The sequence below is a fragment of the Glycine max genome, chromosome 15, assembly GCF_000004515.6.
Source record: "Glycine max cultivar Williams 82 chromosome 15, Glycine_max_v4.0, whole genome shotgun sequence".
Lineage (NCBI taxonomy): Eukaryota > Viridiplantae > Streptophyta > Magnoliopsida > Fabales > Fabaceae > Glycine > Glycine max.
In genome coordinates, this window is record NC_038251.2 from 12,295,293 (window position 1) to 12,309,680 (window position 14,388).

The 14,388-nt window shown below is 32.8% G+C and overlaps 1 protein-coding gene across 2 annotated transcripts; it reads left to right on the forward strand.

Annotated features, from left to right (window-relative positions):
• Positions 1 to 4,975: 4,975 nt before the first annotated feature.
• On the forward strand, positions 4,976 to 13,184 carry LOC100782870 (putative E3 ubiquitin-protein ligase LIN-1). Of its 2 annotated transcripts, none has more exons than XM_006597665.4 (17): positions 4,976 to 5,915; positions 6,851 to 6,923; positions 7,104 to 7,361; positions 7,503 to 7,582; positions 7,722 to 8,864; positions 9,032 to 9,173; positions 9,592 to 9,831; positions 9,934 to 10,228; positions 10,561 to 10,682; positions 10,825 to 10,944; positions 11,031 to 11,162; positions 11,265 to 11,387; positions 11,539 to 11,649; positions 11,730 to 11,876; positions 11,945 to 12,070; positions 12,628 to 12,744; positions 12,854 to 13,184. In XM_006597665.4, the coding sequence occupies exons 1-17, from the start codon at positions 5,248 to 5,250 to the stop codon at positions 12,869 to 12,871; spliced, it is 3,915 nt and encodes a 1,304-aa protein (XP_006597728.1). In that variant the 5' UTR covers positions 4,976 to 5,247; the 3' UTR covers positions 12,872 to 13,184. The 2 variants fall into 2 exon arrangements, with proteins under 2 accessions (XP_006597728.1, XP_006597729.1); XM_006597666.4 differs by having other exon boundaries at positions 4,976 to 5,909.
• The last annotated feature ends 1,204 nt before the right edge of the window (positions 13,185 to 14,388 follow it).

A 14,388-nucleotide genomic window follows, 5' to 3' on the forward strand; every position in this document is an offset into this window, starting at 1 on the left:
TTGTGTTGTTTTGTGGTGGCTCTACTAGCACTGATGAAAGATCTATGGGTTATGAGTAAGATCTGCATAGCCCATCTCTTCTCCAAATCTCCACCACTATCATTTCAATGTCACAACTCCATCACTGTAGTTCCAACATGTTTGTTTCTCTCCTTCCCTTTCTATTGTTCTTTCTCTGGCGGTTGGCGATCACCGCAAACACCACACCACAACGTTGTTGTTGTCACACGAATAGTATTGCTGCCTTAAACCGCCACGTACATCATGTCCATTGTCTTCATCTTCCATGTTTCAGTTTCTCACACTGTTTAGGTTCAAGCTGCTAGTGGCACTAGGGTTCTTTTCATTAAGGATACTGATAACGGTTAATTATGAGTATTTGGGTTAAATTATATAAGAATTTGTAATTTTTCTCTCCTAATTCTTTCTTTTTGAGTAAATAATTGTTAAATTAACATCATTTAAGTTTTTGTGTAGAGAATATTAAAAGTGATGAATTTATGATGCTTAGTGAGTAAAATAAAGCCCAAAAAAGTAGGATAATTAAGAAAAGTAAGCTAATTAAGGAAAGCAGAGTAAATTAAGGAAAATAGGTTAATTCAGGAAAGTAAAGACGAGCTTAGTACGACGAGCCCACTTAGCACTAAGCTAATATGCATCTATAAAAGAATAAGAGAGAAGAAGGAAAAAATATACAAAAATTCCAAGAGAATACAATTCTTTATAGAAGACAAATGCTAGAAGAAGGAGAAGCAAACATTGGGAGTCATTCATTCCCTTTCTTATCTTTTCTCTCTTTACTAAATATTTCTCTCTTGCAATTGTAAAGCCTTCATGACAATGAGAGACTAAACCTCATTTATTGGGAACTTCGTAGCCAGCTAATCTTGATATAATTTCTTTTCCTATCTATTTAACAATATTACATTTGCATTATCCTTTCTTGAGCATAAATTATTATTTGTGGCTTGATCACCTATTTGCATGGTAAGTTTTACGGGGTAGCATTGAAAAATGTTATTTTCTAATAGAATTAGGAAAGAGTATCTAAATAAAGTCCTCATTAGGGATAAGTTGGTTTTTGTTTAGCCTGTTATACATCTATATTCTTAATGCAATTTACTATTTTAGCTCTGCAAAGAGATTTGAGAGAGAAAATAAATAAATTAGGCTTTTTCATGCGGGGACCAAAGTTAGAGTGTACTAGTGGATGCATGTGTAAATTGAAATAATTATAAATAGAGAAAAATCATTAACATTATATCAAAGAGTAACTCTGATAGGCTAAGTTTCTAACATTTTCATCTTCTGAAATTAACTTATATAACAATTGGTTTTTCTTTTCCTTTATGTTTTTAATTAATTAATTTAAATTCTTGTTTAATTTCTCCTTTTTAATTTAATTTTCTGCTAATTTAAATGACTGTTTTCTCATAACCTTTTGTAGGATTTATTTAATATGCCAAGAACTATGGTACTGGGTAGTATAAATATGATTATTCTATGTTGGATTTAAAATCATGGATAACATAAATCAAATGAAGATAAATACTCAATTTTTTTGTTATTAGCTAGATGCGGTAACTTTTTATCATGATGAGTATAAAATACTCATTTTTATTTCTTGTTTAATAACTAATATATTTTTTTTCTCTCATATCTTCTCCATCATCATTATTGTTGCCTTCAACATCTTACTATTATCGTTATGGCTATTGTTGTCGTTATTGTCATCGTCGTGCACAACCATAATCACCATCATTATCACTATCTTTGTAGCACTACCATCAACATTATAGCTTCCAATGTCTCTGTCATTATTGTTGTCCTCGTTGCTACGATCACGGTCACCACCACTGCTCGTGCCCACTATCATTCTTATTGTATTAATATAATTAATAAATTATATTAAGATAATTATTAATTAATTTTAAAAATGGTATTGTTGTAAATTTCATGTTATTTTGTTTGTAATGCTCGTTGTCTAATCAACAATGCAAAAAATTGTCTTATAACATTAGTATTTGTCCTATATTGGTCTTTTTTATGTTGTACCTTAATATGCATCAAATACACCCTCCTCCTTCTTTAATACTTAATTAGAACTAAAACTTAAATGTCAAAAAAAAAGGTAAAGATCAATTCATTATCAGTGAGGATCAAAATTCAAATGAATGAAAACATAAGGCAAGGCAGAAAAAGAAACACACAAATCAAATCTAATAAAATTACAAAACTAATTTTTATTTCATATTTTTTTAATACCACTAAACTCAAATTAATAAAACTATTAGTACTTTGTTGTTCACATAGTGAACATGCTCCTGTGATACGACATTTAATGAAAATAATTTTCTGTTGTTTCAAATCCTTGACTGCCAATGGAATTTCTTTATTGTAAGTGACTTTTTAATTTTAAAACATCAAATAAAATTGCAGCACGATAATATCGGTAACCGATGAACTTTTGGGGTCTCGGGTCAATGTTGTGAATGGTGTGGAACACAGTTCCTTTACAGTGTCATTCCAATAAATGAATGGCTTTCATCACTTCCCAACTGTTAAGTCCTTTTCATTACAGATTATAGCCTCGTATTATTGGACATTAACGCCACCATACAATACAAAATACGAATATACAATGCTGTTTTTTTTTATTCTTATTGGTCCCAAGCAAAAAAACTCTCTATAGTCATAATCCTAAAATCTTATCTGAAAATCAAATCTTAGTCCCAAGTACCCTTTTCATGGATAATCATTTTGAAAACATTGTTCTAGTAGTTTATATTTTAGTATCAGTATAATAGTAACTTAGAAATTCTGTCAAAAAGAAACTAAAAAATAATTATCAATACAATCAACAATTCCCAATGATTAGAAAATACAAAATTGGTTAATTAATAATGAAAAAAACTTTTGTAAGTTTATTCTAGTTAAATTTTTATATATATTATTCATAACTTGTTTTAATAATTTTAATTACTAATTTGGACAGGAGTTAGATTCAACTTAACGATTGGCGTTTCAGGAAAAGTTTCCCTCAAATTGCTTTGGTATTTTTTTAACTTTGAAAGTAAAAAAAAATCGTTGAACTGTAATTTAAACGTATTTCCAAACACATTCTAAAAATCAAACATCAACTAAATAAGAACATTAATAAAGTTGTACTTTATTATAAAAATGAACAGAAAAGGAATTTATTCTTCAATACTTATATATACTACTAGGAAGGTGCATATGAAATTAGTATTCTGTTGAATGTCCCGTGAATAAGCAGAATGTTGCAGGAGGAGTGAATGATTATAGATGAAATGGTCCAGTCAGATCATGATGAATTTTGTCCTGACAGGTCAACATACTCTCTGTGGAGCCACGAGGGCACAGTTGTCAAAGAATCAAGTCTATGGCAATTCCAGCTTTGAGAGGGATTTCACCCCCAATACTTCCAAGCTCTAAATTGACATAACACCCACTAATGTTTACATGTGTACCCTGCTGGCTTCTGATCAGTTTCTTTTAAATGGTGCAGATTCTAAATTTCAAAGGAAGGTTATGTTTAAATGGTAATATAGTTTAAAGGGTAATATGATCTTCACTCTGTACATTGTAGACAAACTCTACTTTAGGAAGCTTTTAGAAGAGCTGTATTAAATTAAATATGTGTTTGGATTGCTGTTTCAACAAATTCAACCTCCGTTTCCAAAAGCATGCTTTTCCCTACTTATGCGGTGGAGCTGCATAGTCTTATAGAGTTTTGTGCTGCCACAATTCAAACGGCAATGTAAACATACTTTTACTTTAATCTCTTAAGATTATCTTGAAATACAATTAAACATTGTTTTAGATAAATGTAATTATGTGTTGAGAAATTATTTCTAAATCCAAAGTGGATTTTGTGTTAAATTAACTTTAGGTAGTTATTTTATTAGATGAAAAAGGTTATATTAAATTTCAACTATAAATCACTTCACTTTAAAATTATTTTTAAGAAAACAATAATTTTGTAAACGCTGACCCAAACATAAACTTATTTGGTTTATTTTATCATATAAGCGTTAAAATAAGTGTTTGGTTAAGTTTACAAAATGACTTACGACCCTTTGTTTTATTTTTAAAAAAAAACTTATTTTATTAAATTGGTATCATGAAACTTATCTGTCTCAAAAAAAAAAAATCATGAATCTTATCAAAATAAACCAGTGTGATCATAAGTTTTTAATAAATAAGTGCTTAACTAACCAAACCCCAATTAAGCTTACGACTCTAACGTTGACATATTACAGTTTTTTACTAATATTTCAATGTTCACAGGACCACAGGTAAAGGTACCCAATTTTCTCTGAAGCGATTTGCTGAAGTCCAAGCGCAATCTTACAATAGTGCCATCTCAAAGGATTTATCAGTTTGCGAAAAATAAAGATAATAAAAACTGTTTAAGAAAAGTGCTTTTCAAATTGAAGCAACAAAGAATACTAACTATATAAGAAATGTTTTCCCCTTAGGCCATGGATGTTTGGAAAGCAATGTATGTTACAAAAAAAGTGCTTGTAAATGTGAATTGAATATTTTAATTTTCAAGGCATGTAGCACATAGTTTGTGCATGTGTGATCATCAAATGAACCACTAGTGGGAGCAAATAATTAAACCTAAGACGACAACCTAATTTCCCCTACAATATTCTTAGCGTGTACTAGATTTCATCTCTTTCCTGTGATATCTGTCTAAGCACATAAATGATAGAACACAAGCTAATTTATTTTATAAACAAGAGTATGCAAGTATGTATGGGCATTTAGCATTATGGAGAGTCGGCAATGAAAAAACGTAAAGAGAAAGAAAAAGCCATAGTGATAAGGTACACGTGAAGTGGAGCACTATAATGGTTAATGTTTTGGACCTTTTTCCCTCTCAAGGAAAGACAACGGTCTCTTTTTTGTCTGAAAGCAATACAAGATTAAAGGGCCTATGAAATTTGGAATCTTGTTAAAAACAGTCACGGGAGGAAACTGCTACCAGATGCTAAACCTCTCTACCTCTAATCTAATAACCACATACTACACAACTTACATTAACTCCTCTCTCATATTCAACACCATCTCCCTCATTGATATATATAATCTCAAGACTATTATTAGCGTGTTTGGTTCCACTTTTGGGATGTGATTTTAAGAAGCTAATACTTATAGATTCCACGTCTCGAACATGATTTCTCACTTCTGAACGAGTTTCCAAACACGCTATACGAGATGTTAGACCACAAATACATATGGGTGCTTGTTTCAATCAATAGGTTCATTCAAGACACCTTGGAAGATGAGAAAACCAGGAATGGTCTAAAATTGAGATGCACTTCCAACTTGAGGATTCAAAAGCAGGAATTCTTTGAATTCTCTGAGCAATCAGTGCTGTCCAATCTCTATTGGGGTATTGACAGCATTGAGGCTGCAATTCAAGCTCAACAGCCAGAAGAAAGATCCTTCAGGCTAAGGAACTCAGAACAAATGCTTCAGGTGCCAGCAATGCTTGATGAGGAAGAGGTCACAGCCACAATTCCAAACCGTTACTTGGTGTGCTGCTCCTACTTTTACCTCTCAGTGGTTAGGAAGCTCCAGGGAGATGAGTGGCAGGCAGCACTGCATTTTCTCCAAGCAGTTTTGGTCTCACCAAAGCTTGTTTGGACAGAATTTGCATCACAACTTTGTGAAAGTCTTTTCCCACAATCAGGCATCACCATGATGCAGAGAAACAGTAGCAGTAGAAGTCTGGAATCTGTGTCTTCTGAGGATGAGATGGATGAAGCAATTAAGGAGGTGGCAAGGAAGTACAAGGAGTGGCTTGTGTATTACCAGGTCATGCTTTATGGAGAGACTCCATGGTGGCGCAGTTATTGCAGCAAACAATCACCACGGTCTGTGTAAGATTAACCATTGCTGTTCAACACAACTCTCATTATGTTCAATAAGTGGAACCTAGTGTGTTCTGAAATTCCAATAGTTTGAGGAAGAAATTAAAACTAAAACCAGAAAATGCAATGTTGTTTTCTGTGACGTAGTGAAAAGATTAGATTTGGCCATTTAGCAAAATTCAAGTTTCTATTTGAGGGGGACTTGTAGCCAAAGTAATGCTGGTAAATGCTCATGAGAATGACAGTTCCAAAACAAAGAGATTGGTCTCACACACATTTCAACTAAAACAGGCAAAAAGTATGCAGTAAAAATGTAAACCACATGAAGTTTTAGGACTTGTGAGCTAGACTTTGGTTCTAAGTTAGGATTGAATGATTGATGGAAAAGGGTGGAATAGAATGATACTAAGTGCAATTGTTTGAATTGTTTAAAAAAGGATGGATTGTAATGGAATTTCATTTCATCTAATACCTCTTTTTTTCTTGCTCTCCAATTTGGGGGTATGGAATGGAACCACTCTTTTTTTCATTCCATTGCAAAAGTATCCAAACAATAGAATGGTGGCCATTTCATTTTGTTCCATCCATTCCACTCACCATTAGGTAATTAACATAACAGATCCATCTAAAAGCATCTTTTTAACAATACTATTCCAAAGACAAATGGTTAGGTTTGAAGAGAAACAATAAAAATGCAGTTAATTTTAATGGTGAATTAGGTTGAAATATGTTAAATATTTAGTGAATAATAAAATAATTTCAGTCATAGTCCATAGTTGTTTTTCTAATAATTAATGACAAAACAAGATAAGATGAGAATGTAGTGATATTATTGGCAAGAAACACATAACTGACATAAGATACTGGTTGATTTGTTGAAGTCAAGACAAAGGATTTTTAGAATGTTACTGTATCATCTAAAAATAAGTTACTATTGTGAACAGGGATGTACCAAATACTAGCTGTGTTTCTTCAACTTCAGTTCAACACGAACCAAGATTGAAAAGTTGCAATATGGTAAGCTTTGTTCTTATTTAGTTCTATTACTGACAATAACACAACAAATTATTTCATTTAAACACTTCCAAATTTTATAGTATACAATTGGAAACTTACAATGTTGGATCATAGATGCATCAACAACTTCTCTTTTTTGTTCCCCTTTCATTTCCCCTAAACTCTGATATGAGTATGCAGTATGAAAAGGTTCATCCACTTGATTCTCAAAATGTGACGCATACAATGGAACATGAGTCAAAACAATTCATGGATATTGCTGAATATGAAGGTCACAAGAAAGCCCTCAAACAACTGAAGTCAGTTCAGTATCAAGGCAAAGAGGACCAAACAATGTCAAGCATCAAATGCTTCAAAGATATGATGATAGAAGCACACTCTAAAACACCAGTATCAGTGGATGCATGCTATAAGGATTTTAGAGACAGAAAGGACCTGGTAACTATTCAAAAGATTTCTTGTTGACATAACCCCCTTAAAATATATGTCTATTGGTCAAATTTGATCTTATAAGCAAGACAACTATACAGGAATCTGAAAGTGGATGCTAAGTTGTTAACTCAATCTGTTCATTTTCAGGAAAATGTGGATGACAGAAAATTTTATATACAAACCACAATAACCAAAGCAGATGATCTACCACCAGAAATCTACAACTGGTTTGGCTCCTAAACAGTCTTATCAACTGCATTTTCTTTGTTTTACTCAAAATCCATCTCTAATCTAATCCTACAGAAGCTAATTCTACACTATAGTTTATAATTGTCTCGTGGAATTTCTTATAACTGACCTTCGCAGGAAGCTACAACAACACTCTGGTTTGCCTCAAGCTCATCAACATCCAATGCAAGAACAGTTGGACAAAAGAAACATAATTAAGCTTGATTCTAGCAGATTCAACAGGTCCATAGAAGATTTTACCTTATCTATCTCAAAATACAGAGATAAAACAGGAAATACTCTCTTAAATTGTCATGTAGAGGATGAATTAAACGAGGATGCATCACAGCCAAAAAAATTGTTTGATCATGTAACGTTTACATCAGCTTGCAAGCATAGGCCAAGCCAGAAAAATCATGAAGAAAGTTCCGAGATACAAAGATCATATAGCCTAGGAAAGTTTGATGAAGTTTGTTCAAACTCCAGAAGATATTCCCTGCGCGACTTGTCTGAACTGACTGAAAGGAGAATTTCAGAACTACATTATTCAGAGGTATTAGGAAAATGTGATGAAGAATATACTGTAGACATTGCATCAATTTATGAGAGCTTGATTAGTTCATCAGGCGCTACTTATGCTTCCTTAAAGGATGTGATTTTGGATGAGCTGCTAATAGCTATCTCTACATCCAAAGAAGAAAGAAAAATAAGGGCATCAGTATCTATTCTGACAACAATAATTTCAAGGAACAAGTCAATTATAGAAGATGTCAAGAAGAAAGGTTTAAGGTTGTGTGATCTGGCAAGTGCTCTAAAACAAAATGTCCATGAGGCAGTAATTCTAATCTATTTAATAAATCCTTCACCTATCGATATAAAAACATTGGAACTTCTTCCAATATTAGTGGAGATTGTATGCACTTCAAATAGTTACAAGAATAAGCAAGAGTCACTTCTTTTGACACCTCATGCAGCATCATTGATGATCATCGAAGAACTAGTAACTTCATTTGACTATGCCACAAATAACATGCATTTGGCCACCATCAGTTCTCCACATGTTCTCAGCGGATTTCTTGAAGTTGCCAGGAATGATAATCTAGAAGAATTTTTCTCTTTAACCACCATTCTTATAAAATGCATGCAGTATGATGCACAATGCAGAAAGTATGTGTCACAATTCACTCCACTTGCTCCCTTTATCCACCTTCTGCAATCAGAAAACACCCGCGCCAAATGCACAGCTCTTGAATTTTTTCATGAAATCCTTTGCATACCACGGTATATAACTATGCAGACAAATATTTAATTTGAATTTTATTTGAATATAACTGAGTAGAATTTGTAGCAAATATGTATTTAACAAGTAAATCCGATGCTTTGTTTATATATTAGTTGTAATCCTCGTCCAAAGAGAGTTTTCTGTAACCGTGATTCATTTCTTTCAGATCATCAGCTATTAGTCTGCTGCAGCGTATACAGCAAGAAAGCAGCATCAATATTATGCAGATACTAATGCATTGTGCACATCAGTTACAACCTGATCACCAGCTTTTAGCAGCAAATATTTTGCTTCAGTTAGACATACTGGTAATTTTTAAATTCATAAAAATATGTCTACAGTTCATGAATTTCAATCATTAAACTCCTACAAATGAACAAAGATATTAAGTCAGTATATAGGAAAGTTCCCTTCCATTTCATTAATTTTCATGAGGTTCACAATTAATAATAAGCAACAATAATATTTATCAAAAGGAGATATCATGCGGGTCTCACATATTAGAAATTTGTAAACTTTGTACATGAAGTCACTAAATGATACATTTAGCATAAAGCCATTGAAAAATATCTTGCATTTCTAATTTGAAATTATTTGAAGTTTAGAAACTTGTTTTTTTCACTAAATCTTAGGCTTGGATATATATAATTTGACCAAAGGATTCTGACAAGATAACATATGGAGTTTAAAAGCATTAATTACTAACAAAACAAAATTATCATGCAGAACTCCCCTGACAAAGGCGTGTTCAGAGAAGAAGCAGTGCAGATCCTTCTCAGGGCAATGACATCTGAAGAAAGTTCAGAGCAGATATTAGCTGCATCCATTCTATCAAATCTTGCTGGTACATATGCTTGGACAGGAGAACCATACACAGCTGCATGGTTGCTGAGAAAGACAGGCTTGACCTCTCCCTATCACCAGAATATGATAAGAAACTTCAACTGGTTGGATCAGAGTTTACAGGTAAGCTTCCAAAAAGGTTTTTGTGTCAGAAAATTCAAAGTATATGCATGAGCTGAGCTTCGTAGCATGTTAAAGGAGGTGAATTAATTTCATTAAATGCAGGATACGAGCACAGATTTGTGGTGTGGAAAAATTGCCAAATGTATCATAAGCCTTGGGGATTCTGTCTTCCATACTTTAGAGAGGGTGCTAAGAAGCAAGATAAAGAGGGTTTCTAGAGACTGCCTTATAGCCATTTCATGGCTTGGTTGTCAAATATCAAAAATCCCAGACAGCATAAGTTATTCTGCATCTGAGGTTATACTAAGTGGAATTGAGCAGTTTCTGCATCCTGGGATAGAGTTGGAGGAAAGGCTTCTAGCATGTATGTGCATGTTTAATTATGCCTCTGGGAAAGGTATTGTCCTCAACATAGTTTATGTCAGTTAACGGATGTCATACGCTATTAATTAACACAAAATAGTTATAAACAAAGAAATTTTGTGCATGTTGATTATAAATATGAAATCTTTGCTTTGTCTTTCTCATCCCAATATTTCAACTTATGCCAGTTATGTGCACTTGACAGAAATCCTGTGAGCACTGTGTTAGAGGATTTACTGGAGAAAAAAGAAAATCAGTTATTCTCTTTTTAAAAAATAAAATAAAATCTTAGAATGAATGAATGATAGAGTACTTCTTGATCAGGAAATATTAATTTCCTCGACTAAGTCGGTGTTTTTCATGTAGGAAAGCAAAAACTAATGCATTTCTCAGAAGGAGTAAAGGAATCACTAAGACGCCTTTCAAATATAATTTGGATGGCGGAGGAATTACACAGAGTAGCCGATTTCTTGCTGCCAAACATATCAGTGAGTATTCATTCATGTACTAAGTTGTATCACTTGCATGAATATTATATAAGTTAAGAACTTGTGTAAATTTCCCATGATTAACTAGCACTTACTGATATGTTTTGTGATATCACCCAAATCATGGCGGTGGTAAGAGCAGCGTATTTCTTGCGTTCACACACAAATCCTCGAGGCAGGTTGTGGCTTCAGCTTAGCTGTTTGCTCCCTCATCTACTTCAAGGGATTGCTGTTCAGTGGATATTCAGATGGATCAATCAAGGCAAGGAACACATGATATGATTTACACATTTTTTCATATATATAGACTACATGCTAAATCATTTTATGACATCCTTTGAGTTATAGGTCTGGGATATTAGGGGGCACTCAGCCAGTCTTGTATGGGACATTAAAGAGCACAAGAAGTCTGTGACATGTTTTTCACTTTATGAGCCATCAGACAGTCTTTTAAGTGGATCCACTGATAAAACCATAAGGGTAAGTTTAAACTTATTCCAAGGTCACCACTTTCTATTTCTCTACCAAGATCTCTAGTAACAAAAATGAATTGATTATCTTACAATAACATACATAAAATAGGTGTGGAAAATGATCCAGAGAAAGCTGGAATGTGTTGAAGTTATAGCATTGAAGGAACCAATTCATCATTTGCGTGCACACGGTGAAACAATTTTTTCAATTAGTGAAAGCCTGGGATTAAAGGTGAGGCTTCAAAACTTGCCATGATTTGTGACATGCTATACTGAAGAAAACAAAATCACACACATATATACCACTAAATCCTCTCTATAACCAGGTAACAAAAGTAGAGACCATTTACAATAGATTCATTTATCTTCTTAACCGTTTGCAGCTAGTTAATGAATCAAGAGTGACCAAAGATATTTTGAAAGGTAAGCATGTGAAATGCATGACAGTGGCTCAAGGAAAGTTATATTTTGGATGCACAGATTCAAGCATACAGGTTAGTGTTTTGTTGTATGACATGCATTCTAGATTTCTAGTACCAATAAAGTACAAGCATGACATGATACTTTGTTTTAGGAGTATTCCTCAACACACAACCGTGAACTAGAAATCAAACCCCCTACAAGGAGTTGGAGGAAGCAAAGTAAGCCCATCAATGCAGTTGTAGCATATAGAGACTGGCTCTATAGTGCAAATAAGCATGTTGAAGGCACAACATTCAAGGTGAGAATTATAGCTTCAGCTTAGGAAAAAAAAACACTGCTTTCTCCTGACATGGATGGATTATATAGGAATGGAAAAGAACTAAGAGACCAAAAGTTTCAATTCTTACGGACAAAGGAGATAATGTGGTGGACATGGAAGTGGTAGAAGACTTCTTGTACCTAATCTCCAGCTCTTCACCGAACAACATTCAGGTAGCTAAACGTATTTAATGAAAAATTATCAATTTAAACACTGAACATACAAAAATACCTGATAAGCTCCACATGATAACTTGCTACAGTTAAATGGAACATATAATAAATTCTGTTAGACAATTTACATTCAAGGTTCTTCTGGTATGGTGTAAAAATTGAGGTAAAGAATGCATGGATCAATTGTTCGATACGATGACCTTGTTTGAATAAACTTATCTATAAGCATTTATATGAAAATAAAAAACTAAAATGAATTGAGCTTTTTCCTTGACTTAAAATCAAATTATATGTACTTAACTTTTATAGAAACTCTCATCTGACTTCTCCAAAAGCTTAGGTGTATAAATTGATTTTAACATACAGGAGAATCTCAACCATTTTACCTTCTTATTTTCTTCTCCTATAAGTGTTTATGGAAAAGTTTATCCAAACATGACCAATATTACCCATAGAAATGATCCATTAAATTTTCACATTCATTTTTACCCCATATCCAAGTTTAACCAAAAGGCAGCAAGTTAACTTCTTAACCTGAAATTAACTTCCTAAACCAGATATGGTTGAGGGAGGCACCGAAAAAGTTGGGGAGAATATCAGCTGGAAGCAAGATAACAAGCATCCTCGCAGCCAATGACATAATTTTTTGTGGTACTGAGACGGGACTAATCAAGGTAAGCACGACTCATCTGACCTCTTTCTACTTATTTATTTTCCTAAAAACAATGTGGACATGTGACATTGCTCTCATCCTAGCTAATTCCTCAATTATATAATCAACAGGGCTGGATCCCTCTATAGGAAGAGCAACTTGCTATTTGTACATACACATCCTTTCAACTTCCAACGCTTTGGCTAAAGTATTACAACAGAGCCTATCCTGCAGTCATCCTGTGATGCCTAGAAGATTGCAATAGCCAAAGGCTTAGCTTAAGTACAAATTTTGCAGCAAGGATTACTATAGTAAATATATAGATATACATTTTGACTGAAGACCAGTGTGAATAGTTTTGGTTGTCTTCAGTGTACAGGAAATGTTGTATATCAAATACCAAGGTGATATTATTCCTTTCAGCCAGGAGTTTGAAAATCTAGAGCCAGATAAATTCCAAAACATATAATCTCTATTTCTATTAATTTGCTATTGTTGGACTACAAGCATGAAGATGAAGTCTCACATTAAGTAGAAATGAATAAGTTAAGCAAAATATAAGTGAGGAAAACCGACAAACATTATGTATTAAGGTTTTAGGTTAAAATATGATGTCAAGTTTACTTTGGTAAATAGTTTTAGAACATAGATATCACACATATAAATTAGGCTTATTTGCTTAAAGGCAAAGCTTTCCGTATCTAACCTACTTTAATTATACAATTATTGTACATCTTAATTTCTTGTGTGGTCACACATTCCTTTTAAAACTATTATTTTTGTTACTCTCACTTTTTTCTTCTTCATATTATCCCTTTAAAATTCAACATTCATTATACTTGGTTTTATTCTTGAACTTTTAAAATCAATAATTTTTGTTCCTCTATTTTCTAAAAGTTAAATTAATTTCCAGTTTAATTATTTGACAATTTTTAAATGGATGTGTAATTAGGTTCTTGTATTTGCATTTGTTTTTTAATAGGTCCCTAATGTTAACAACATGACGTACTTAAAAAATAGATACAAATTCAAGAATTAAATTGAAATTAAAAATTATTATAATTTAAGGATTGAATTAAAAATCATTAATTTTTACAATCTAGTCATCTCACCTCCGGAGACTTTATGAATTCTCACATAATAATTTTAATTAAATCCATAAATTATTTATCATTTTTAATTAAAATTTTAAACTTTTTCTAAAATTGATTTTCCCAAACTTGTATTTATTTTTTAATTAAGTTTGAAGATTGATTTTTTTTTTGTCTAGACCATATGTAACCTCCGATTAAGTTGAAATAATTTTTAAAATTAGTTGATTCATGTGTTTAATGATAGCGTGCCTCCTTGCGTCGAATCTGCATGATGTTGTGATTGCCGAGATCCATGACACTATTCCCTCACACCAAATTCACACAGCCTAGCAAGGTGGCAACCATTAAACAATCAAGTAACTGTTGACACTCAACCATCACAAATAAGGGGTTAGAATAAAAAAAAATCAAATCTTTCAAACTAACAAATTAATCAATCGAGAATTTATTGACAAATTAGTCCATCCATCGAGAATTTATCGACAAATTAGTCCATTGAGAATTTATTGACAAATTTGTCTATCCATTGGAAATTTGACAAATTAGTCTATTTCATTTATCAACTAACATGG